Below are 25,574 nucleotides of genomic sequence, written 5' to 3'. Positions count from 1 at the left end.
CCGAGCCAGGCCAATAACAAAGATAGCGGTCATATCACATTCATACCGGGATAGTGGTATACAGTTGTTAAAACAGAAAATATCTAACAAACTGGAATCAGACTGGTCCTCAGAAAGGAAGAAAAATGGGTATTGGACCATCTCTATTTTATAATTTTACCATTTTGGGGAGGGGGTTGTGTTACATTTCCGTAATTTGTATTTGCATAAGACACACATTGTTTTACCGTTAACATTTGTGCTTATCATCAGCTTGTCAGAACAAACCTGTCCTAAACGTGCCGGGCAGAGTTCCAGATCCGTTCTGTTCAGCCGGGAGTTTTGATGACAAACGCTGTCTTGATTGCTAGAACACATGCTGCAAGTTAGTTTTTCCACATGCCCCCTTTGAGCTTTAGTTTGTGCTAACCGCCTGTAAAACTAGTCAAAAAGTGCCCAAAGACATAAAGCACCTTAAAACTTAGTTTCAATGTTCTCCATCTCAAGAATTAATAACCCTTATTTTGTCAAAAAGTCTTTATTGAAACAAACACACACAAAAAAAATACAAGGAACATCATACATTCATATATATTTGATGTATTCAACCGCATCTCACTGAGGCAGGACTGTATTGCCAATCCTAATGGTAACAAGTATACAAACATATAACGCAAACCCATTAAGGTTCTGTATAGAGAACTAAGTACTGCAGCCCATTCATGAGACACGCTCCATATCTCAGCAGAAAATCAGAAAGGATCTGAAAAGGAAAACCTTTGGCATTAGCACTGACTGTTAGAGAACTTATTGCCAAGAATGATTGACAGCTGTTCTGCGCCCATCTTCCTACAGAAAGACAACAGGACAACACTAAAAGCTCACTTTCCCTTCTTTACATCTCATATATCACCAACACACACACGCACACACACACACAATGAAAATAATGTTCAAGCAACAAGAGATTCTAAGAATGTAAAGGGTCATTGAGGCTCACGTGAATACATTTCTACCGGGACGGAACAGATGGTTTTTAACGGCTGCTAGCCGAGGCTGACAGCTGATTGGTTGGCAGCTTGTGACCACTTTCAGGGTTGCTGGAATCACTGCCATTTCTAAACGCTGCAAAAAGCAGCGACAGGACAGCAACACTTCCACAGTCTGAATCTGACCTGTATAGAAATGTAACACACCTTTTCTTTCAGGGCTTTAGCAGTAAAACGTGTAGTTGGCCCATTTGCAGACATTTTCACATTTAACAGAGATCAAAAAGACAAAAACAAAAATGTTCAACAGAAGAACTGGGTATAAAAAAAAATCATGTAGACATGATACAATTTATATATACACACACATACATATGTCATGGAACTCTGTACTGGTTTGCTAGAGGTGCTTAAGTGTGAAACCATTAAACACTGGTCTCAAGGATTTGTATTGGCAGGTATGGGATTGAAAAACAAACGCACACCATTTGTGTCACCAGTTTGAGACATTTTTGGGTGGGCTCCACCGGCATCATGACAGGGTTGGACTAATTGTTGGTTTGCACTTCACCGAAACTCTGAGCTGGTGTAGTTTAGTCAGTAGCACACATCAGCGGCAATTTTAAGTGGGTTTAGTAAGGTACCCTGTTGAGTTTCCATTCAGTGTTTTTCACCACAACACAATGTGTATTCTTGTACGGATGTGTTGAACTCATTCCGTCCTCAAATATTTTGCTAAGACAAATTTTAGACAATTTGGAGCCTGCATTGTTTACCTCCTCCACCAATCTCATTTCCGGCCACCGGGTAGCTTTGGAAAAGAAAAAGAAGAAAAGGGTCTCTCTCTTTTTATAATGACAAAACATTACACCTAATTTAACTAATTTAATCAGTTAAATAAATTACATTGTTGTGGTCCGTGGACTGTAACGCTGTAAAGCCATGCTGAACTTTGACATGGAAAATCTGAGCGGTCAACCAACTCCAACCGGTTTCTGTCATCAGTCGAGTGTGTCTGGAAGTCCTACTATAATCCTAATGAATGGAGGTCATTTTAGCCAGTGTTCTGGTGATCTCTGGTAAACCAATCAAACATCAATTCCCCCGACCGATACCGGCTGTTTGAGGCCAATACACAGATTGAAAAAAATCCAATGACAATAGGTCGATTCACTCAATTTTGAACAAGGTTTCCCAAAAAATATCCTTGCCATTTTATTTAGCCATTTACCAGCTGATATATACAGCAATACCAACATATCTGCAATGACCTAAGATGTGCCAAATTATCTGCCTTAATGATTTATCACTTGTCATTGTGCCGGATTCTGGTGTGACCAAACAGCAGAATTAAATTAAACTAGCTAACGTACTGTGTTGGATCACTGAACGGCAAATGTCTCTATATAGGACATAAAAACTACTGCTTGGCACATTAAACAGCTCTGGTTTCAGTGACAAGAGAGTGTGCCATGATGGTGTGAATACTGTTTCAGGTAAATGTTCAAACCTAAGAGAGAACAATAACCGCTTCATCTCGTTTTTAAACCACTCCCAACCAGAAACCCTGACATGAAGAGAAAGCAACGCTGCCAAAGCTTCTCACGTTAAGTGCAACAGCCATTCCAACTCAGAAGAAAAGATGAAGGGTTTACAGAACCTGGTGGAGAGCCGGAGCCAGCTGGAAGAGTACAGGTTCCACACTGGTGTGACGGAGGGGACGGGAGGCCCCCCCGAAGTAACCTGACCTTACAGGTGTACAGCACGCTCACTCACTAAAGTACTTACAAAAATAAATATTTACAAAAGCAACAGAATATCCTGCTGTGCGTGGAGGTGGTGGGGGTTTGAGCGCAGGCGGCTCTGTTCCTCCTTTCCCGGTTGATTTTGTTTGTTCAACAAAGTTCTGTGTAAAACGGTTTTATTTTTCTGAAAGTAACGCATGGGTTTTTCAGCCAGATGATGCTGTGACAGGAACAGTTGGTGCTGTGGGTTAGATGACTTTGTAGGTCAGGTAGTCACGGAGCGGCGTGGGAATGGCCAGGGCCTCCACCTGCTGGGTGCTCATCACCCGGCGGAGGGACATCCTACTCATGTGCTGCAGGCTGCCAATGCTGCGAGGAGACTCCCAGAAGTGCACAGCACCGTCACGAGTCCTGGAACAGAAAGGAACGACAGCAATAAATCATCGGGGGGGAGGTGGAAGAACTTGGAATCAATCACAGGACTGCACCAATGCAATAAAATGTGAGTTTGGTGGAAAAGTTCAAACCAAAACTAAAACAACAGTTGAGAATGCATCCAGCCTGCCATGGTGCCCGCAAGCTGAGGAACATGGAGAACAGGCCCGTTCCAAAAATAAGCCAGGCTTAACTCGGATAGTCGGATTTATTTACAGTTAATTCAACATAGTTAATGCTCAGTTACTATGGCAACTTATGCTGGCAGGATAACTGTCAGTCTGTAGCTAAACCAAGTGAGATGTCTCACTCTGTAGCTAAAACAGAGACCTAAACACACAGGGTGAAAACAGGATCTGCAGCAATGTGCAGTACAACAAAAATATGGTGTTTTTTAAAAACGAAACCATGGAAACCTATTCTGGTACAAACTCAAACTACAATTATGAAGCTGAAAATTAGTATAATATGGGCATTTTAAATAATCACCAGGCTACTTCTTGCAGAGGTTTCTGCGTAGCCGTTGTGAGTTACAATGTTGCTTTGTGATGTTCGATTTCCATTTCTATGGCAACCCGATGGAATGTTTCTTGAACATCGTAGCTATCCCTTCACCATTGCTGCTTAAAGTCGTAAAAAAAAAAAAAAAAAAAAAAAAAAGAGGTTTGAATTCCTCTTATGTTTCCAATAGTAGGTGCTGCCAGGTGGCTGTGAACATGGCAGCACTCTTTCCAAACAGCTGTTTGCAATGCTTTATCCATTTGATTTATGTTCTAACTCTCGGGGTGCTTACGAACCCATAAGAACATGAGTGGGACTGTGTGAGCTTGAATTGACATTTATTGCACCGCTTTAGCCCTGACTGAAGTTAGGTGCTGGACTTTGATCTCTGCTTTAGGTAACAGACCTCTGGTCAGAAGGCAGAAGTCAATGAGGTGTAACTGAGGAAATATGACATAATCTGTGTGTGTGTGTCTGTACATAAGCTAAAACCTTACCCAGCAGCAAGGACACTCCCTTCAGCAGAAAAGGCACAGCAGAGGCCATTAGGCAGAGAAGCGATGGCCTGAGGGGCTCTTTCCTCGATGCTCCAGAAACGAACCAGCCTGAGCAGACAGACAAGTCACACAAGAACACTGTTGTCAGAATCCAAACTGCACGCAGCAAACTGGACTGCTGTAAAACTGCAATTAACAGCCCAAGTGTTTCTTTTCTTTAATCCCTGGAATTGTTGGGTCTTTGTAAATTATAGAGTGTGGTCTATACCTGTTCTATCTGTAAAGTGTCTTGAGATAACTCTTATGATTTGATACTATATAATAAAATTTAACTAAACCGACATGTTGGCATATGGGCCTTGCTCAGCAAAGATGTGAACTACTATCACATTGTTTATTTAAACCAGTATTATTTGTATAAAAAAGAGGCTATCAAATGGATCTAGCTCTAAGAGATGGCTATCGAGAGAGAGAGAGAAAAACATGACTGGCAGTGTTTTCCCTTAAATACTTTAAGCCTTCAGTGGGAGGGCTCAACGGGTTTGCTTTGCTTCACCCCCCCCCCCGCCGCCATTATGCGGAGCTTCTTCCTGCCTCTCCTCTCAGCATATTTTCTGCCAACTATTCAGCCCCCCTCCTGCCAGCGGTCGGAGTGATTAATAGCTACCTTGTGACAGTCCAGCATACAGCAGCTCTGTGCTCTAAAGTCCCACTAAGACTCATGACTCCCTGCAAGATTTAAAAACAAACTCCAGCAAACAGTGTCGCTTTTCTGCTGCGCTATGCTGTTATGCTATGCTGAAATATCAGCCCATGTATATGAATAAGCATCGAAAAAGTACTTGAGTGTACCAAACTCCACTCAAGAGGTAGACTGCTAAACGTGGGTTTGTCAAGGCTTGTACTGAAATAGGTTTTCTTGTTATTCTACTGCTGAAATATTCATGCCGATACATCTAAGCTACTTGACTCGACATCCCAGAAGAGGAAATATATACAATACATATGTTGTTTATCTTATTTCATAGTGGTTTCTTAGGTGTTATACTGTAGTTAACATGTTAACTATTTTCATTTTTAAAAGATCCCCCATTTAATGAAGAAAAAAAAGAAGAAGAAAAAGTTGAAAATCCAACCCAGAGACCCAACACTAAATAACAAGGAAAAACAACAGTGGACAATGGGATAGATGTTTTATAAAAAGAGGCAATTTAGGAACAGACATAACTTAAATGACATACCTGTCATCAGTGATGCTGGCAATGTGGCGGCCGTCAGGGCAGAAGCTCACAGAGCGAACCCAGCGGTCATTTGCCCCTCCAGCAAAAATGGGTGATGGAGGAGGGAAGAGATGGCTGGAGAAAGTTCAAAGCAGGAGCTTAATAACAGCATCATAGCAACGTTTCCAGGTTAAAAATTTAAATTCACTATTTCAAAATGGTGAGGCTCCCCTACCCTTTACAATTATCCTGTTTAAGTTTTGACTGCGTTCACGCACCACTGCTAGATAAAAGTTACATAGGTTAAGTTCAAAGAGCAAACTGGCCAAAATTATTTATACACACAAACAATACATATCCACGAAAATAAACTCTTGTTTTTCCATGGTTCTTAACTGCATCTCGGGGTCTTCAACAGATGGAAAGATGACATGACAACTACATACACGATCTACTGAGGAAGACCCTGAGGTATGAAAGCTCTAGAAAAAGATAGTAAGTAATCTTAAGTTAGGAGGATTTTTCCTAAAATACGAGACTCCACCATGGCCTGTGTGGTAAGTAATAAGATATTGCAGCACCAAAACATCCTGCGTATTGGGTGTTATTTTCATACCCCAGCTCCAGCAGAATGGTGCCCTTCTGGTGGTCCCACACGATGACCCGGGTGTCATAAGAGGCGGTGGCCAAGAGCGCCCCATCTGGTGAAAACTCACATGACACCACATCATTGTGGTGCCCCTCTAGCTTCCCCATCACGGTGTACTTATCCATGTTCCATAGGAACACCTGCAACGTGAAGGAAGGACTGTTAAAGCCCATGAAATGGTTGGGACTGAATATAGATGTGCTATTTTACACTTATTACTATATGCATGTAACTATTTTTGAATTAAATTAACAGGAATTAAAAAACAGAATTAAACAGTTATTCTCAAATTATGCTCAGTGTCATTGTTATGCTTTGTAACCTTTAACCAGGCAGTAGAAACAGAACAGAACATGCTACACAAGCAGCAAGGCTATGTCAAAATGCAACACTGAACCTACATTGGCTATCATAATTAACATCTAGTAAATAGTAGTATTAAACTACAAAATCATAATTTCAATCTTTTATTATTTTTAACAAAAGAGGTCTACACAAAAAAGAGAAAATAAAAACAAGTAGTAACTTAAGGTAACATAAAGTTACTCCACTGGTTTCCCCTGTCAGTTTTAGTTCACTGTGTTTACAATAGGCTCGCAGCTCCGGCAGAAGCCTACGAAGAGAGACAGATACTGCAAGAGAAAAGAATAGTTTATGGCCAAAGGGTTGATACCTCTGGCAACAAACACACACACACACGCAATAGTCTGTGGAGGCCTTCTGCTTTTAACAGTCAGCCATGGTCAGAATTTGTACTAATAACATCCAGTTTCGCTCCAGTTTATTAACTTCTGCACCTTGTCACTCTTTGATTGTTCAAAATGTGAAATGCTTTTAAGTGCTGCAAACAGTGCTGAACAAATGCACTTAATGATCAAATCACAACAGTCACATGTAGATTAATGGTTCAGGTTCTAGTAGGATTTCTAAGCGTTTTTTAATTTATTCATAGTGGCATATCAAAAGTTCTCTCAGGACACTATAGCAGGTCTAACCCACACTATAATTTATAGAGACTAGTGCTGTCAGTTAAACAAGTTATTAAAAACATTAACGCAAGCCCATTTTAATGGCGCCAATTTTTTTATTGTGAGATTAGCATTATTTTTAGCCTAATATACTTTGTAGTTCTTTTTACATGCCGTTGCAACTAGTAACAATAGAAAAACTACAACATCACACCGGATCCAGCTAAACTGGACCGCAGCACAGCCGGCCAAAGAGTAGTAACGCTACGTTTTGAGTGGATGGCGAGCGTGAGACGCCAAGATGGATGCCAATAAGATTCTGAATGGAAAGTTTACTTTTTAAAAGTTGCCAAATGGTTCCGTTGACAAGACCAAAGTGATCTGTGTGTTTTGTCGTTGTGAACTGAGCTATCATCGCAGCACATCCAGTCTGAAATACCACCTGATGGCCAAGCACACAGCTGATGCTAATCTTTCCCCCTCCCCTCCCCTCCCATTAATAGTGATTAAATATTTTAAATTGTTTGACAGCACTAACAGAGACTCAACCATTTCCAAGAAGTCACACCCCATGTGTTTGCGGATAAAAAGCAGGATCATTTATTGTGGTTCCACTGTTGCTGCCAACAGCAGTAACTCTCACATGTTTTATTTAAAGCAAATAAGGACAGAGGAAAACTGCAGATGAAAATGGGTTTGTTCTTTTGTAAGATTTAAGGCAACTGCTGAAATTTGTGGGATATAAGTGCCATGCAAAGGCACAAAAAATATTTCCATTTAAAACCTAAACTAGTCTGAAACTGGCACAATAATTCCACTACAACAGGGGTTAGACAGTGAAGGGAGGGGCAGGTTGTTTGTTTAACTGGTGTGGCTGGAGTTGTTTGCTATGTTTTGCCATTTGCAGCATTCCAATGCTACACAGTGTGCTATTACGGAAACATTTATACTGTCAGTGAGAGAAATCCTAATAACAAAAGAAAAGCTAGTATGTGCAGACAGTGGACAAAGCTATTCAAAGATGGGGGGTGGGGGAAAAGTGGGTTTGGGAGATAGGTGGGGATAAAGGGAGTATTAAATAACCACTTTGACAGTTTTAAACTGAAATTAAAATGAATAGAGGAACTGCAACAGCAGAGGTAGACAGACACGGAGCAGCACCTACGTACAGATCGGCGCCAGGCTGCCCCTGGCCAGGCCTTTGGGCATTGTGCACTGTGCGTCCCTGGTTTACACCGGCTGCTCAAAATGTCAGCGCGGCGCTCCCTTCAAAACCAATCACACACTGAGCTCTGCTACCACCTGTGACAGGAAGAGCAAGACACACACTGTAGGGACACACACAGCCTAACAAAGATACCACCATGTTTACCATTACAACCATGTTCAGATTGATCTAGAGCTGCAACATTGTAGATAAGGTGAACTAACAGGGGCCAGTTTAAGGAATCAATATCCAGAAACATGTCTGCCGCAAGCATTGCAGAAATTTGAGACGTCAATTCAACATGACATAAAAGAAAGGAAAATTATTGTTTTTTTTTTTTAATCTGACATTTGAAAAATATAAAAAATGCATGTGTTCAAAATTGTTTCAGTGATTCAGTGTTTGTCACTTAAGATAGTCCCCTGCTGTAATGATTAAAGGTACAATATGTAACATTTCTGCATTAAAATGTCTAAAAACAACTCTACCTATGTAATATATTTTGTTGAGTTGTGTACTTCCACTATCCTAAATGTTTCCACCAATGTCCAAACCCAGAAAAATCTCTTATTTTATTTTAATGACGGGACGTTTCATTTCGCCGCCTGTAAGTGGCTTCATTAAACCTTTGACCCCTCTAGTTACTCTAACTTCCTTCAAAACACGGGCACCCACATGATACGTTTGAGAGTAATCGTAAATCATACAATGTCCCAAAAAGAACAAATACTCAGTAACCGTATTACAGCTTGCTTTCTGCCACACAGAATCATTGTCATTGATGACATGCCACTTACAACACAGTAATACAGCAGATATCTTATTTATTGATACATCTCAATATCAACTGACCAAGAAAACGTAATTACTGTATGTTGGGGAAACTGCAGCTATTTTATCAGAAGGACATGAATAAACATTACTAAACGTAACGTGGATAAAACTGTAATGGATAAACCCATCCGTAAACAGATTTATTTATATTGCCAATTGTGTTAAAACAATGAAAACTACAACTCCCATAATGCCAATTCAAAACGTCATCAAAAGTCCTTGTTTACATGCAGAAAATTACATATTGTACGTTTAAAAGATTTAGTTTGGTCACACCCACATATATTGCTTTTTGGAGGTATCTGAAATATATAATAAAGCAAGATGGCTTCAGCTATATAATAATAAAAATAGTTATCTACTCTGCATGCAAAAATTCAGAACACCAAAAGCCTGTTTTTTCCCACTGCAAACAAAACCAAACAGAATCTAGAAGCAGGAGGCACACTTGAACTTTCAAGGACACTGAGCACAGTTAGTTCTAAGGTGGAACTGGGAGGGCAAGGCAGAGGTTTTCAATTGTAAGTTGATTCAGCATAACTTGTCACAAGCAACTGAACAAAGTTTAGCTAGCAATCCCATGAAAAGGAAAAAGGAACTTGTGTACGTACTGCTTTGCCTGCGCCGACTGAGCACAGGATGGACGAGTCAGGGGAGAAGGCGCTGCAGTACACCCAGTTCTGATGCCCCCGCAGGACCTTCACCATGTTACCTACAAGGCACAAACATCCTTGCATTATTGCATTTTTAGTACTTTTAGTTGATGCTTTCTGTAGAAAAAAAAAAGTCTCCCGTATTGTCCAGCGAGCACGGGAGGTATTTCTCCCCTGTGACCAACAAATCCGTCACCTCTCTTTTCTGTTCTGTGACTGAGCAGCAGAGGAGCAGCCCCTCCCCTTCTGTGGGGCACGACTGCACACAGGCAGATAAAAGGGGAGAAGGGACAGGGTGGGGGGGCTGGCGTAGGTACAAGAGACAGCGGGATGGGACAGACTGACGGACGACCCAGAAAATAATGCCGCCGGCCAGATGGGGAGCGGAGGTATATTTTAGAAGATAACATAGGCACAGGTTAATTACTGCAAACAAACATGTTAGTTAACATTAGTAATTAAACTTAAAGAGCTAATGGAAGTCCAAACTTTCTGCGACCGGCTATTGCTGGTGCGGAGTCATGGGGAAATAAAGACTACCAATACACCAGGCTTTAACTGGGCTGTCTTCACATTTACAAGCTGGCCACAGCCCCTGGATCTTCGCTTACTTTTCTAAAATGGTTTTACAGTTCAGAGGGCTAGCATTTCCCCTGTTCTTTTAGCTGAAGAAACAGAAGGTCACAATTATTAAAGAAAGAAAAGAACAGCTCTACATACCATCATCTTTAAGGTCCCACACACGGAGGGTCTTATCTCTGGATGCAGAGACCAGCACAAGACTGCCATCAGGAGCAAAGGTCAAGTCTCGCACTACATCAGTATGGTCCATCAGATTCAGCAACAGTTTTCCTGCAGCAAGACATGGGAAGATTGAGTCTGTTTACTTAAAACACCTACTGATAGGGGTATGACGAGACACAAGATTGGGTCACGAGAATGAGACGAGATTTTAACACTATTTTAAAGAAAACTTAAATTAAGAAATATGACTGGAATAATAGTCTTCACTCACCAATATTACAACATAACCTAGCATTTCATTGCAGCAGTAAACAAGAATGTAGGCTGCTCTTGTATTGATTTATGATAATTTCTCTTTGTTTAATATCATAAAAAATAAAGTTAGAGGAAGAGAGCGATCCGCGCCACACTAAAATGCAGTCAGTCAGTGTGTGTCGGCAGGAGTGAGTAAGTGAGAAAGCGAGCGGCCGTACCCTCTCTCTTTCTAACGCTGGGTTCTACTGGCAGCTTTTTACAACTGCAACTCCACTACCACTATGCTAAATTGAACTCGATATGGTCACAACTCTACCTTCTGATACCTGCTATTGACAGTATGCCAATAATAAAGTGCTTTAGAGTGTACAGAAACCTTTTGTTTTGGATTCCATCTCTCACAGTTGAAGTGTACCTGATAAAAATTACAGACATCTACATGCTTTGTAAGTAGGAAAACCTGCAAAACCAGCAGTGTATCAAACACTTAGTGCCTTCAAAAGCCCCTGCTGTTGACAGTTTTAGTACAATGCTTTAAGTGGCTGCCAAGTCATTTTTTTGACAACAACTAGTTCATAGCGTACTTTTAGCTAAAAAATGGAAAAGGCACTGGACGTCACGCAGTGTATATGACTGCAAAGAAGGCAATAACTGTATTTGCTAGATGCATCTCCAGCTGTAAACAGACTGGACTTGGGCTGCTGGCGTCTGGTGATTGGACAGTGATAATGAGCTATGACCAAACAGAAAATCTCTGTTCTCTTTCCTAATCTAATTACATAGTTAGATTAACAACTAATGAATATTAATTAGGAAACCACTTCTAATTAACAGAAATGTGTCCTCACCAGTGTAAACATCCCAGATCTTGATGCGACCATTGTTGAGGCCTGTTGCCAGAAGCAGCTGGTCCTGACCGAACCTGAAGCGGTGCCACTCAATGTTCACACAGCGGCTCTGCTTCTCCGGCACCGAGGAGCCAAAGGCCAGGCCCCAGACCGTGTCACCGCAGTCGATGGTGTGTTCGCGGGGCTCGTCGGCAGCTGGGATTACCTGGCCCCCAAAGCTGTTCTGACCAGACAGACAACCCAAGCTCGAGGCATTGGTGGACTCTCCAGCTTTGCCCACAGAACTACAGCAACAGAGAAAGATATAAGAGATTAACGAGAGACAAAAGTACTGAGAGCTAACCATGGACTGTTTTATTTAAACAGGTTTCTATCTAGTCTCCAACACAAATGCACATCCAAACTGTTAGCAGCCAGGACACAGCAACATAGCTCAGTGTGGCTATCCCCTGGTGCGAAGCTGTAGGGAAACTAATGTAATTGTTATGTTTTGCTTGGCATGATGTAGCTCCGGCAAACCGACCCAGGCTCCTGGAAAATGTCTGTTAACAGAGGTACTAGTCAGCTCTGAAGTTAGTGTTTGACACTGCAGGAAAAAAAAAAAAAACATGGCAACAGCCTGCCGTTCCACAACAACAAGCACTTGGTCTACAGTGACTTTTGTGTGGCTCTGAGAGTCACAAGGCCCTATTGAGTGGAAAAATAGCCTGTTGTGCAAAAAGAGAGCTGATAATACAAGCCACATGTCCTTGGCACTGGGAAGCACCTCACTGGCCCAATCCCAAAGTCCAGACTCACAGACTTTGGTGTGCGTTCTCGCAAAATATGTTAGGACTTAGAGATGTGCGTGTGTATGTATGTATGTATGTATTATATATGTATGTATATACATACACACATTTACATACATACATGCTTTACAAAGTTTCATGGACAAAGCAAGCTCACGTAATTTAAGAATATTATGCTTACGCTAGGCCTGCACGATATTGGGAAAAAACTGACACTGATATTTTTTTTCCTGCGATATACACTACCGGTCAGAAGTTTGGGGTCAGTTAGAAATTTCCATTGCACTCCATTATAAACAGAATACCAGCTGAGGTCAGTTGCATTGTTTTTTTTAACCCAGTCAGCAGTTTTGAAATTACATTATGTGCTTACATAATTGCAAAAGGATTCTCCAGTGTTTTCTCAGTTTTTTAAAATGATATCAGATTAGTAAACAGAATGTGCCTCTGGAACATTGGATAAATGGTTGCTGATAATGGGCAATGTAGATATTGCATTAAAGATCAGCCACCCACTCAGATCAGCTGGTATTCTGTCTATAATGGAGTGGTATGGAAATTTGTAAGTGACCCCAAACTTTTGACAGGTAGTGTATATTGCGATATGAAAAACGACTTCTTTTTTTAAAGATGACACAATAGCTGTATTTGGAAATAATAAAAATCATTCTCGACTATTGTGATGATTTTGTAGGGGAGTGCATCTACATAGAAGATAAAAATTAAAAAGGATCTTTTCTAATGTGAACCATTCTTTGTTAAACTTTAATGCTTAAACATCAAAGCAAGTAAGCTGTGACTACTCTTCTAAAGTGATTTTGGAGAGGGAAATTAGGTAGAAAAACACTGGTTGACTAGCATGACACCATTGTATTCATATAATACTATCAATCCAAGCTAAAGTGTATGACAATGACTGCATGTTGCTTCCTCTAAATGTCAGGTTGTGGTCAACTAGCAGGGCCAGCTTGTTTGTTTGATAAACTGACCTGCATGTCATGCACACTAGCAACAAACTGTATCCAAGAACAACTAAATCAGTGTAAATTGTGTTAGATGAGACACAGGCTTCTGTAGTAGATTAGTGTTACGTTTCCAGCGTTGCAGCTCTGAACCGTAACGTTAGTTGGGACAGACGTACTTTTCTACACACTTCCCATAACAATTAACCCCGTCGGACTAACATCACATACACACGTTGCCCACATGGCTACCTGTCTTAAAGGGGAAGGGTCGGTCGGTAATAATTATGTAAAAGGAGAACCATGAAAGTTTACGTTTCTATCAAGCAGCAATAAAGTTTTAACGTCAACATCGCAAAGTCCTGCAATGTGACTGTCGCGCACATTGCAATGCCAATTACAATATTGTTCAGACCTAGCTTACGCCAGTGTTTTTTTTTGCAGGGCCCCCCTTTGTAAATACAAACATTTTCAAATATTACATGGACACATAAAATTATCAGTCTGAGTTAAAATACTAAAAAGTCAGAGCCTAGAGAGGATTCCCACACACTGACGGTTTACAATTGAAGGGTTTCAAGATAAGGTACAACAAGTGAACAAAACCTTAAATGTGCATGTTAATGTTGTATTAATCATGGTTGCTACTAGTACTGGTAGTAACTGAGTGAAAGTTTCAAATGATACTTACAAGCTCTTCAGACATTTTGTCAAGGGAATGAGCCTGACAATGCGATGCCCCTGAGACCAAGCAAAGTAGGAACCATTGGGTGCAAAAGCTACTGTCCAAGTCTCGCGCCCAGACTTCTGGTCAAAAGGAGCAACAGGCACCCGCAGTTCACCGATGAACTTTGCCTTACCTGGAAAAAACAGACAGACAACACTGTTACTTTAGCTACGCGCATGGATAGGATCACTTAACACGTTACAGCTCCTCTGCTTACTCAGGCCAACCTACAGGAATTCCAATCATCCCAAAGTTGCCCTTTGCTCACAGGCATGAGAAAGTTTGTCACTGATGCAGGCATCTGAGTGGCTAACTGCGCTAACCAACCCATTGGTACAAAAACAGCAAGTGGGAAACTTTGCAAGATAAATAAGTTAAATGCTCTGTAAAAAAAACAAATTCAAGCAATTACTCATGCATGTGTGTTTATTTTATTTTGTTATCGGTTTGTTGTTTTTTTACAGGGAAGTACCCTCATCCCCAATTTGATCCGTACTTGCCTAGTCAATTTGTATAGGATAGTCAGATATGAAAAGTAACCTTCCTCAACTGTCTCAAACACACAAGCAGCACAAAGACTAGCATCAGAGATGTTTTTGTACCTTTATACAGAAGAATAGAATGCTTGCATATATCAGTTACTTTAACACCTTTTTATGACCAAATGTAAATAAATTGAAACGTTATATACAGGGCCATTTCTAGGACTGGAGGAGGTTGGGGGCTTAGCCCAGACTCATATAAATAAACTGAATGCTATGCAAAACTATGATTGCCCAGCTTGTTAATAACCAGTGTATGTTCATTTTGGCTGCCCCAGTTTGTAGATGTTAGTTAGAGGCACCAGCATATGGCCTAATCATAACTGGCCTGGCAACCCAAAGGCCAAGGTTTTGTTTACAGATTTGTGTGGTGACTTGTGAGGGGGGGCGGGGGCGTAGGTATATGTAAGGAGATAACATAGACACAGGCTAATTAATGCTAACTAAGATGCTAGTTAACGTTAGTAATTAAACCTAAACAGTTGATGCAAGTCAAAACTGTCTGCGTGCTTCTCCTGATAATACAGTGATTTGTAAACTATGCGACTGTAAGTCGCGTGGTTATGACGCAATCATTATAATATTTTTTACAAAAACGTCTGCTACGGAGCCATAACATGAGGTACAAGGTAACGGAGCCTTTTATACATTATCGTGTTTCTTTAGAAATAAACAACGGACAAATAGAATCTTGAAACGCTTCAGATGTAAAGTTATTCATTGTCAAAGTGGCGCCAAAATAAATGTCAGTCAATGGGACGCTAACTGCAGGTGATGTCTTCGTAGCATTAAAATGGCGCCATGGGAGCGACCCTTAGAGGAGGGCTTACTCCTTCTCTCCTGGTCTCCGTCCAGAACAACGGGTGTCACTCCCCGATGTAAGTTGAGTGCATATTTGAGTTTGCTCAAATTTAAACGGTTTACGACATAACGTGTCATACTGAAATGTTTGAAATTCATAAAATAAACTTTTGTCATTACAAACAATAACAGAAGATGGAAATCATTTCAACGACCTTGGTTGTGTTTGATTGCTATCTTGTAGCTAACGTTGTAGCTATCTATGGTTATTTGCTGGATAACGTTAGCTCAAAACGCTATTCAACTGACGACCTGTGTTGTGTTTGATTGATAACTTGTAGCCAGCAGTGAACAAACTTCGTTAAGGAGGTCCATTTTTATTCTGTACTGATATTACAGAAGTCTCTCGTTAGCATCTTGTAGGCTACTTGTCGCAAAGTGACGAATGCGCGACTCAAATCTACACTCGGCTTACATCGTTAGCTCCGCTGGTAGCTAAACTATGGAGCCCCGTGTGGTGTTGTGATTGGTCGTAGTGTTATCCAATTGCGTACAATGACAATTTTCAAATGCACTCTTGGTGCCACCCCTTGAGACTGTATTATACTGATTTGACTATGATTCCTCCGAAAATTATTCAACTGTCAATGGAAAATTACACCTTTCCTCAGACGGTTGCTAGGTGATAGATACACTATTCACAACTATTCGCCTCGGGAAAAAACTGGACAAAGTTACAGTTCTAACATGAGTTCTACAAAAAAAAAAAAAAAAAAAAAAGAGTAAATTTAAGATGCTTACTAGTTGGCTTACTAGCCACTTAATACTAGGAAAATACATGTTTTCTTAATTTGCATGTGCCATTCCGGGGCTTTAATTATATTATACTAGTTGTTGTAAACAAATAAAATAAAAATAATAGAGAGAAATCGAGAGATCCGGGGCTGATCATAAAACATTGGGGGCTGTAGCCGGGGACGCCCAGGCATGCAAATCGTCGCGTGTAGACACGCACGTACGCAGCGTCTCGGTGGTGTGTGTGAGTGCATGGAAGGACGGGTCTTTTACAGTCAATGGTCTAAGCTGAGGTTTCAACCAGCCAGATGAAAATCCATTTTAAACAGTTGACTTACACTTAAGCGAGACGAGAGAAAACAAACTGTAGTAACGTCATTTAAACCATATAGTAAATCAAGCAATGCACCTTCGGTTAAATTAGACATATAGCTAAATGTGCATAAAGTTAACGTTACAGACATAAAGAAAGCTAGCTAGCTGCTAATGCCAACGTTAGCTGAAACGCCGAGCACAAGACCATTGTACACAACAACAATGCTCACTACAGCCTCCAAAGGTAAGCTAACGTTAGCTACAACGCTAGTTACTAACGTTAACCCTTTTAGTTTGATGTTGATAAACGTTAGATATGCATTAGCTATATGTCAGGCTGCAACTGACCGTTAAAAAATTATAAATGTAAAGTTAGCATGTCTACTTACCTATATCATTTTCGTTAATAGAGTCTGGAAAGCTTGCCATCTAAATAAGGGCACAGACCTAAGAGAAAAGCTGAGCACAGACGGTAAAACAAAGCTATCTAAGGGGAATGTGAAATTGGTACGGAATTCGGCGGCGGGTTTTCCTCTTCCGCTGTCTACCAAAGTCTGAATTCCTCCGCCAAGCGTAACGTTAACGTCCCTGGTGAAAAATACAGTTGTCGTTCGGCCTGTGCAAACGTCGTGTTTTCCTTTGTCGACAACACGCTTTATTTTCACTGTTCAAATCTTTAATGCTTCTCGGGTGTTAACACGCAGATAAAAAAAAAAACGTTACACGTAGTTAGCTAGAGCATTTACTTCTGTAGCCTTCAGTACGATCCCCGTTAGTACAATGGCTTTTACTGGATGGTTGGCTATTTTCATCAAAAGGAGGAGTGACCATAAACCGTGGGAGGGTTACGTTGTACGTCAGCACAGTTGCCATGGTAATACTATTAACACCTCCCACAGTGGGGCCGTCTATTTTTTTTTCTCCTTCTTTCGACTCAAATATTACAACTAATTTGATATATGAAAAGTGAAACATCTTTAAAAGGTATCCTTTCATTTTGGGCATGGTTTATCAGAGGCAACGGAGTCCAAGAAGTTTTACTTTAAAAAAAACAAAACTTTAATGTACATGTTAATATATTTACAAATATAACTCACAAACAAATCAGACAAGGTATAACAAAATTATATCAAGGACTAAGAAATGCCCTTGCGTACAAGAAAACCTAACTGGAAATCAAAAATGAAACACAAAAATCACGAATAACTTGTTACACAACGGTGGGGAGAAACAACCACGTCTTCTTCAGAAACAGAGTTGTTGAGCCAGAAGTAGAATTAATTTAAAATAATTTAAAATCCAACACTGGCAATGTTTTCTTCCCATTTGGAGTTTCAATGACTTACAGCAGGGGTGTCAAACTCAATTTCACAAAGGGCCACACTGGAAATGAGAATCACATTAAGGGCCAGACATGATTTTATTTACCCAAAAAGTCTATATGTCTCATATGGTATTCTCACTTAGTTTGGTCAACATAAAGCCCTAAAAAAGTCAGCAAAGAAGTTTCTTAGCCATCGTACAATTTAGCAAATCAAGCAAAACAATGATTTTATTTTTAATAGCAGGCTATCACACAGCCAACTCCCAGCAACCTGTGTCACAGCCTGAATATGTAAACTATCTGCTGCTGGGGGAGTGTCTGCGTCTCAAAGTCAACAAATCCGGTGTAATAACAGTGTGAAAAACCCGTTCCTGTCTTTTTGGTTTGGCGCACAACCAGGCGGGCCACAATTTATTGTGAACCTAAATTGATATTCAGGCCAGATCCAAATTTACGAGGGGCCGGATTTTGCTCCCGGGGCCTTGAGTTTGACATGTGACTTACAGCAAAACATGGAGATGATCTCCATACAACGTGGGCAAAACTTCTGCTTCCCCCCCCCCCAATACAACCAAACATGTCCAGGACCTCCTTAGATAGTTGGAGATCTCAACCCCCACCACATCTTGAACCCAAAGTTACGCCCTTGCATGGACTACAAAAAGAAGCCAGCCATCTGTTCTGCTTCCTGGGACTCATGTTGACTGGCTCCTGTCTGAGTAGGAGAGTCTTTCTTTTGAACATAACAAACTCAAATTTTTGACGTAGAAATGTAGTGCGGTAGAAGTAAGTGGCATGAAAAGGAAAGACTCAAGTTCCTCAACATTTGGACGTAAGTACATTACTGGTTTAAAAGTATTTAGTCACCAAGTGTCATTTGAATATTGTTTATATAAAAATATTGATAGGGAGCTTTAAAAGTATTGTCATGAATACATGACTTATGGTAAATGGTCTAAAACATGCATGAACACTGGAATGGTCCTTATTTAAAATCATGTGAGACATCCAAACCTCGCTCATCACTAAATAAGAAAAATAGCACATTTAAGTAGTTTAATCAAAGTGGGTAACACAAACACACAAAATTGAGGAAAACAATCCAGACAGGTTCATTTGTGGAGATTTTCTAAAGTGATACAAAAAAAAACAAAAACATTATGCACAAAGGGAGAAAGACAAGTTGATTTCACTGGTCTAATCTGTCCTCTCCTAACACCTTCTGTTCACACAGGCTACATCAGACGTTTACTAGTTTAATCCATGCTTCACATCTACACATACAAATGGAAAGAGCCGTAGAAAGGGGTCCTCTCCGTTTCCATTAAGTCCAACTTCAGTCTGCATCCTATCAGTCTCAACAGGGTGATCCAATCATGTTTCAGCATGCTTTATCCTCTCAAAACTGACATAGCCATCCTTTAGTGGAAATCACAACAATGGATTATCCCATGGAGTTCAGAAATATTTTTGATAAACAAAGACATGATCTACTTGAAGACCACAAGGACCATCTCCGACATGGTAAAGGATTCTGGGTGATATTTCTACTTCCAGAACATCTTGCAAACATGTCTTTAGGTTTGATGCAAGAGTTCCAGAAACCTGGCAGAATATTAAAGTTTGAGTGAAGCAGTGAATGGAGCTTACATAAAGCATGCCTAGAGCACTGGACTCAGACTCCTAGTTTGGTTCAAACAGGCAAGATGAGAACAATGCTATTCTTCAAAAAGAAAATTTACAGTGGTGTGCCAAAAATGTAGTTCTGAGCCATCTCTGGATGTGGCAGGACTGAAAAAATAATCCCAATCAACAGGACATGACCATAAAGAAATGCAGGAGTTTATGGGGAGGAGGAAGAAGATGTTGACATCTGGGATTGGAGTGCCCAATTCCCTTTGAACCTCACCATTACATTGGAATGTTGTCCGGAGGATGGTGGCATGTTCTACCTCTGGGACACATGGTGTCTCCAGCTGTGTCTTTAACCTGCTTACATATAGCTACGAAGAGTAAAAGCACTGTAATTCCTATGTATTCCACGTATTTATTGCTGTGAGCACCACATTGACTGCTGCAGTATAAGAACACTGTGGAGCGCTGAGGGAGGTGGTCAGGTGGATGGGTCATAACACGCAGCTCTTTCAAGCCATGGAGCGGAGTTCATGTCCCGGGGAAAACGCCTTCATTCCCTGGGAGTCTTTATCTTTACTCAAGTTTCTGCGCGTGAAAGGCACCAGACGACACCGTTCTCCGGACATAGCCATACTGAGAAATACAGAGAGTTGTGTAGAGCTGATAGTTTTAATAAGCTTTGTAGCAACTCATTTGGCAAGGGCTTGAATGTAACGGCCTTTGATTAAAATAAAAAAAGTTACGCACTGAAGCTTTAATCCAAACCATGATCTTCTTCCTATGATGAACCAGTCATAGCCTGACATTCACTTTTTGTTGGCTAAACTCCTCTGCCACGGCCTCGCAGTGCTCCGCACCCAGCTCACAGTCATCTTTAGTCAGTAAAACTCATATAGCACCGGCTGCTGATAGGACAGTGCTTACAGTGCTCTGTAGCCAGCCTCACGTGCCCGCAGTCGTCTAAACTTCCTAAGATATCATGGTGTGGATACGTTTTGGTACGATACATTATAAACCCGTTGATGGGGGTTCGAGCATCCCCGCTGTTAACTCCCACGGTGCACCTACCCTAACCAACCAGCAGGAGTCACTGGTGCAGACAAAGCTGAGACCCCTTCACTGGTTTCCCACCCTGAGAACAGGGAAAACCGAAAGCATTGCTTTTAAAAAAGATATTTGAATGCATTTTCATACCTTACAGGCCACCACTGGTTTGCTGGCGTTACAAAGTGTAACCACGATATTAAAATTGGACAAAGGTAATCAAACATTCGGCAACATTCTCGGTTTCATCAAAAGTTTTGGTATTGCTGTGTAGGAAAGCAATTGAAGAAATTGATTGATTTATGATCATATGTTATGTAGCATAAAAAACTGACTCCTTACTGTAAAGGGCTCAGTATGCTTTACACCAAGTATTCCTATTCTAACAGTGTCTGACATCACCTCCAAACACACCTTTCCTATGACGGCACTGGGTGGGCTACATCTGACAAATTCTCTCCCAAACTGAATCCCACAATCACCCTTACAGTTTTACCTTCTCCCTCAAGCTCCCCTTTTCATTTTTCACACAACTACTACTAATGGAGTTAAACACTGTGAAAGCCTTCAAGGAGAGACTGATGTAATAGTTACAGCATCACGCCACTCTCTCTGACTGCCGCCAAGTGTGTTCATTCACAACACTTTCGCCTTTAGACCTCGGCCGGAGTTATTTATTACCAATTTTGTTGAAACTCAGTAAGCAAGTTCACCTAATGGTTACGTGATAGCCATGTTTATTCTTTGTCCGTCGTCCTGGTGTAACGTCTCGGCCTTAGCGCTGCTACATCTGATTGAATGACCACGTTTTCACCTTGCCAAACAAAGCAAACTAGTGCATTGCTCCAAGCGCTGCAGCCGTTCATGTGAACTGCTCCAACCATGCTTCCTGAGAACACACGCTTTCAAATGTGATCAATCGGTTACAGCGGCCACAATATTCTGGCACATAAGAACTTTACATAACCCCTGACATTGGAAACAGTTGAATATTACAATCGGATTAAGAAAACATGGTAAAAAAGCTTGTCATGGTTTAGTGTATATAAAGGAGCATGTGCACACTTTGGATCCGAAACGCCAAGCCTGTGGTACACCAATCAGAAACATACAGTCTGGAGAAGTAATAAAAGGTTCATATGGCAAGGTCATCACTAAGCTAGTGTTCCTCTCAGGGGATTAAAGGAAGCAGTTAACAAATACTGGGAAGGACTAATGCATTTCCATTACATTTCACATGATATATTAAAGTGTTATAATACAGAGATAATGCTTTCATAGACAGTCGGGCCAGGGCTGCGTACAGTCTGGTTCCTCTCCTTGGGAAGGAGGGGGAAACAACCTTTACATCGGCTGGTTTGGATTAGGGTGGGGGATGGGGGGTGGGGGTGGAGACAGGAAGAGCTGCAAGGCCGCCACCCGAAGGTCATGCTGCCGTCGCCACGGTAACCCTGATATGGTGCAGCGAAGGGTGATCTGAAACGCAGAAGAGAGTCTGAATGATTCGGGTCTGTACCTTATTTAGAGGCTTTTTAAAACAACATTGTATTGAGATCAGAATCAAGTTTTGAAAATAGACATTTTGTTTTTAGAGGTTTTTCAAAGTAAAAAGTGCCGGCTGACAGAATCACAGAAAGCACAGTGGATCAAGTATTTAATAGGTCATCTCTATTTTAAGCTTTGTCGAGAGGAAGAAAGCAGAGAGGTAGAAGAAGATACATCTCAAATTAATTTTCAGGTTCCAGGCTTTCAGATAACATATATCCCTGCTATGTGACCTGTTATTCCCCCCCCCCACCCCACCCCCCACAAAAAAATGGGTCTATGGTAGGGCTCTAAAAAGAACGGACAGCATGACTGTACTTGGTCTGCTTTTTTTAGGGTCACGGGTCTTAAAATAGTAACACTAAGGATAATGTTACAGATATTTTATGCTTTTCTCGTGCTACTTGAGGATAGGAGAGAAGTGGGTTATAACCTCACTGTTTCTTAATTTTCACTTCAGAGATTATGTTCATTATCTATTTGTTGTTTTCATGGCATCTGATGACACTTCTTTTCAACCAAGACTCGTTCTTCTTCCGTGACAATCACACACAGTGCTAGTGGCTTAAAATGCAAAAACAGGCGGCCTGTTCTGCCTGTTCACACAGACATCGAGTGGCTGTCTGATCTATCCAAGAATCACATTGGAAATGTAATGCGTCACGTTGCTCCAATAATAGGGCTCTTTATGTTGCAGCCTCCTTTCCCTCAAATACTAGAGGGTCTTTGGTAGTTTTGAAAGGCTCTTCATCTTTAACCATTTTGAAGTATTTCCATGATAAAAGACAAATATTGCTGGAAGGAAGGTTGCAATAATCTCATTCTCCCAAAACTATTCAATTCCATTTTGTGCTCTTAAAAATAAAAAGACATCACTATATATCTTTTTCTTAAACCAAGACCAAACTCAAGAATTTGCATCACTTGTAGAGGGTTGATTTTCCTGTTTCACCAGGTCAGCCCGGTGTACGAGGCTAAACCGGTTTAATTTTATGCAACCGGTTAAACCGGCATCTGTCACCATGACACCTTCTGGGATATTCAACAGTAGCTGATATCAGCAGCCTGTGCTGACAGTGCCACAGCACTATGATATAACCCCCCCCCCCCCCAAATAATCCATTCTGGGCTCTTCCCAAAGTTTATGCTTTTTCCCCCCCCCAACATTTTTGCCGCTTTTTTCTGACTTTTCAATGTTTGTTTCCTTTCTTGAGGTTTATTTTCCATCAATGTTTTTGGTACCTTTTGACGTTGTTTTTTCCCAAAAAAAATCTTTGAGTTATTGTTTATTTTTCCAAGTTTTTTGTTGCTTTTTTTTCAATGTTTTGTCTCTTTTTCCAAGTTTTTTCCCCCCCTTGATGTGTTCGATGCTTTTCTCAATACATGCAGACGTGTGCCGGGACCTCCCTAGTTAGCTGGAAATCTCAACCCCCGCAATGTTGAACCTAGAGTTACGCCTTGTTTACTTATTGATTATTACTTATTGATTATTACTTATTGATTTGCGTCTGGAGTGCTCCACTCTCACTACGGGCTCTCTCATCAGTCTCACTCAGGGGCGGCTGAGACAAGAGCGACACCTAGTGGTAAAATACAGTATACCGGTCTAGTGTTTGGCTTCATATCAAACCGGTTTGAACAGGTTTACATCGGCGCAAGTCTTCATACTTGAGAAGTACAACTAGAAGCGCTGGAGCATCAATGTTTTTCAGAAAGTAGATCAATCATTGAAAAGAAAAAAAAGAAAAAACTACATATTTAACTAGAACTGAATTGGGGATCATTCTGTATTTATGGAATGGACCACCGGAGGGAAATAGGGGAGGGTAATGTCTTTTTAATCTTTGTTGAAGGAGAGTCACCCAATGTTGTTTGGTCTAGGGGGAGGGTCAGCCAACTTTTATATTCATGAAAACAGATACATTTCAGCTAAAAAAAAGTGGCTGTTTGGTGCATACTTTTTCATGTGGCTCTCAGTCTCGGTCCCTCATCGCTAGTAGATGGGTCTGACCCAACACAAATCCCAACACACAAAGACAACTTTTTTTATTTATTTATTTTTAAAGGGGGTGTGCCCGTGAACACCCACGGACGAAAACATAAATCGGCGCCTATGTTAGAGGAAGACTGACAGATCTACATGTTACAATTTATTTACAAGACTGTCAAAGGGAGACGAGTGTCTTTCTGCCCAGGGAGACGAGTGTCTTTCTGCCCTGTCAGACGCTCTCACTCGCCTCTTACTGCTCTGTGGCCGGTGAGCCAATTTGTTACGCCCGCAATAATTGTAGAGCATAACTTCGAAAAACTACAGGTTCCAATTAATGTTATAATGGATGTGTGTGTGTTGAGTTATTTAAATCAACGATCGGGGAAATAAACGCCTCTTGTCCGCGAGTCTCCTGAGAGCTCCAGCCAGCTCACAGCGGGGTCTATGAAGGGGGACAGGCCGACCGGCATGCCAGCGTCACACTGTGGAGCTTCTGAAATCCAACACAGTTGGACAAAATTTGCCATAATAGCCATCAATTTTCATAAAATGGCCCATATTTGAGCCCTACATAGTTGATTTTAAAATATCTCAGAAGTGAATTTAGTAACGAAATAGACAATGTATACAGTTTCTAGTTGCAGTTCCAATGAGACAACCTGTAGGGGGACCGAAGCAGGAAACGTTCTCCAGAGTGACTAGGCAGGCCAGCTGTCAATATGGGTTATTACCCAGTGTGCTTTGTGTCTCAATGTTTTATTGTTTTCTAATTTCACATGAATACTAGTTTACTAGAGGAGTAACGTAGTATCTGAAGTAATACAGGAAGTGTGCATTTAGCTTCCATGCTTATTGTGTTTCCACAACAATGTTAGTGGTAAATCTACTGAAATGGCCGCCATAACAGTAACCCATTCATTCTAACCCCAACCGGCCCGTCAGACGCCGCCTACCAAGAGCCTGGGTCTGTCCGAGGTTTCTGCCTAAAAGGAAGTTTTTCCTCGCCACTGTCGCACTGTTGCTTGCTCTGGAGGAAACTACTAGAACTGTTGGGTCCTTGTAAATTCTGGAGTGTGGTCTATCTGTAAAGTGTCTTGAGATAACTCTTGTTATGAATTGATACTATAAATAAAATTGAATTGAATTGATAACAGTAGAGTATGATGTGTATGATGAGAAAGCAGAAGTTAAGACGTGCGTGTTACGGCTGTAAAACAGTGGTTGTCTGTACGTCTTTGCCAAACCAAAACAGAAAGCATGAATGCATTATTGGGGAGGGTCATGCCTTTTTCCTCCCCCAATCATTTTGGACGGTCATACTGTAGAAAAATGTATTGCTGGTGAAGGGAGGGTCAAGTCTATTTTGACTGAAGGATCCCAAAACTCCTCCAGTCTATTCCAACACGTAGCTCTGTTTGAAAATTTGGAGTGCTGTCAGTAGAGAGAAAAAACTAAAACAATGGGTGCTGTCTACACCGTGTTATCCTCCTGTTAGAGTTAGCACCCAACAGGCTCAAACAGGGCAAGTTATAAATGTGTTTTAGCCGCTTAACATGTTCAAAATGTCATTACCAGTGCC

At 41.0% G+C, this 25,574-nt stretch overlaps 2 protein-coding genes across 5 annotated transcripts in view; both read right to left on the bottom strand.

The window, feature by feature from the left end:
* Positions 1 to 501: 501 nt before the first annotated feature.
* Positions 502 to 17,253, bottom strand: LOC116676354 (WD repeat and SOCS box-containing protein 1). Its single transcript, XM_032507526.1, has 9 exons — positions 16,847 to 17,253; positions 13,969 to 14,137; positions 11,525 to 11,808; positions 10,398 to 10,529; positions 9,636 to 9,736; positions 5,983 to 6,155; positions 5,388 to 5,501; positions 4,147 to 4,254; positions 502 to 3,124 (listed from the first exon to the last, which is right to left on the bottom strand). The coding sequence occupies exons 1-9, from the start codon at positions 16,884 to 16,886 to the stop codon at positions 2,962 to 2,964; spliced, it is 1,284 nt and encodes a 427-aa protein (XP_032363417.1). The 5' UTR covers positions 16,887 to 17,253; the 3' UTR covers positions 502 to 2,961.
* A 2,961-nt stretch (positions 17,254 to 20,214) lies between these two features.
* Positions 20,215 to 25,574, bottom strand: part of LOC116676400 (CUE domain-containing protein 1) — a 29,975-nt gene continuing 24,615 nt past the window's right edge. For 3 of the 4 annotated variants that reach the window (XM_032507532.1, XM_032507536.1, XM_032507533.1), the window contains exon 11: positions 20,294 to 21,936. In XM_032507532.1, coding sequence (XP_032363423.1) covers position 21,936 — 1 coding nt within the window. In that variant the 3' untranslated portion in view covers positions 20,294 to 21,935. Of the gene's footprint in view, positions 20,226 to 20,293; positions 21,937 to 25,574 lie in introns of those variants that run through there. The other variant, XR_004328694.1, reaches the window with a different exon arrangement.

Source organism: Etheostoma spectabile, chromosome 3 (genome assembly GCF_008692095.1).
Source record: "Etheostoma spectabile isolate EspeVRDwgs_2016 chromosome 3, UIUC_Espe_1.0, whole genome shotgun sequence".
Classification (NCBI taxonomy): domain Eukaryota; kingdom Metazoa; phylum Chordata; class Actinopteri; order Perciformes; family Percidae; genus Etheostoma; species Etheostoma spectabile.
The sequence above is the reverse complement of the archived record's forward strand: the minus strand, read 5'-3'. Positions and strand labels throughout refer to the sequence as shown.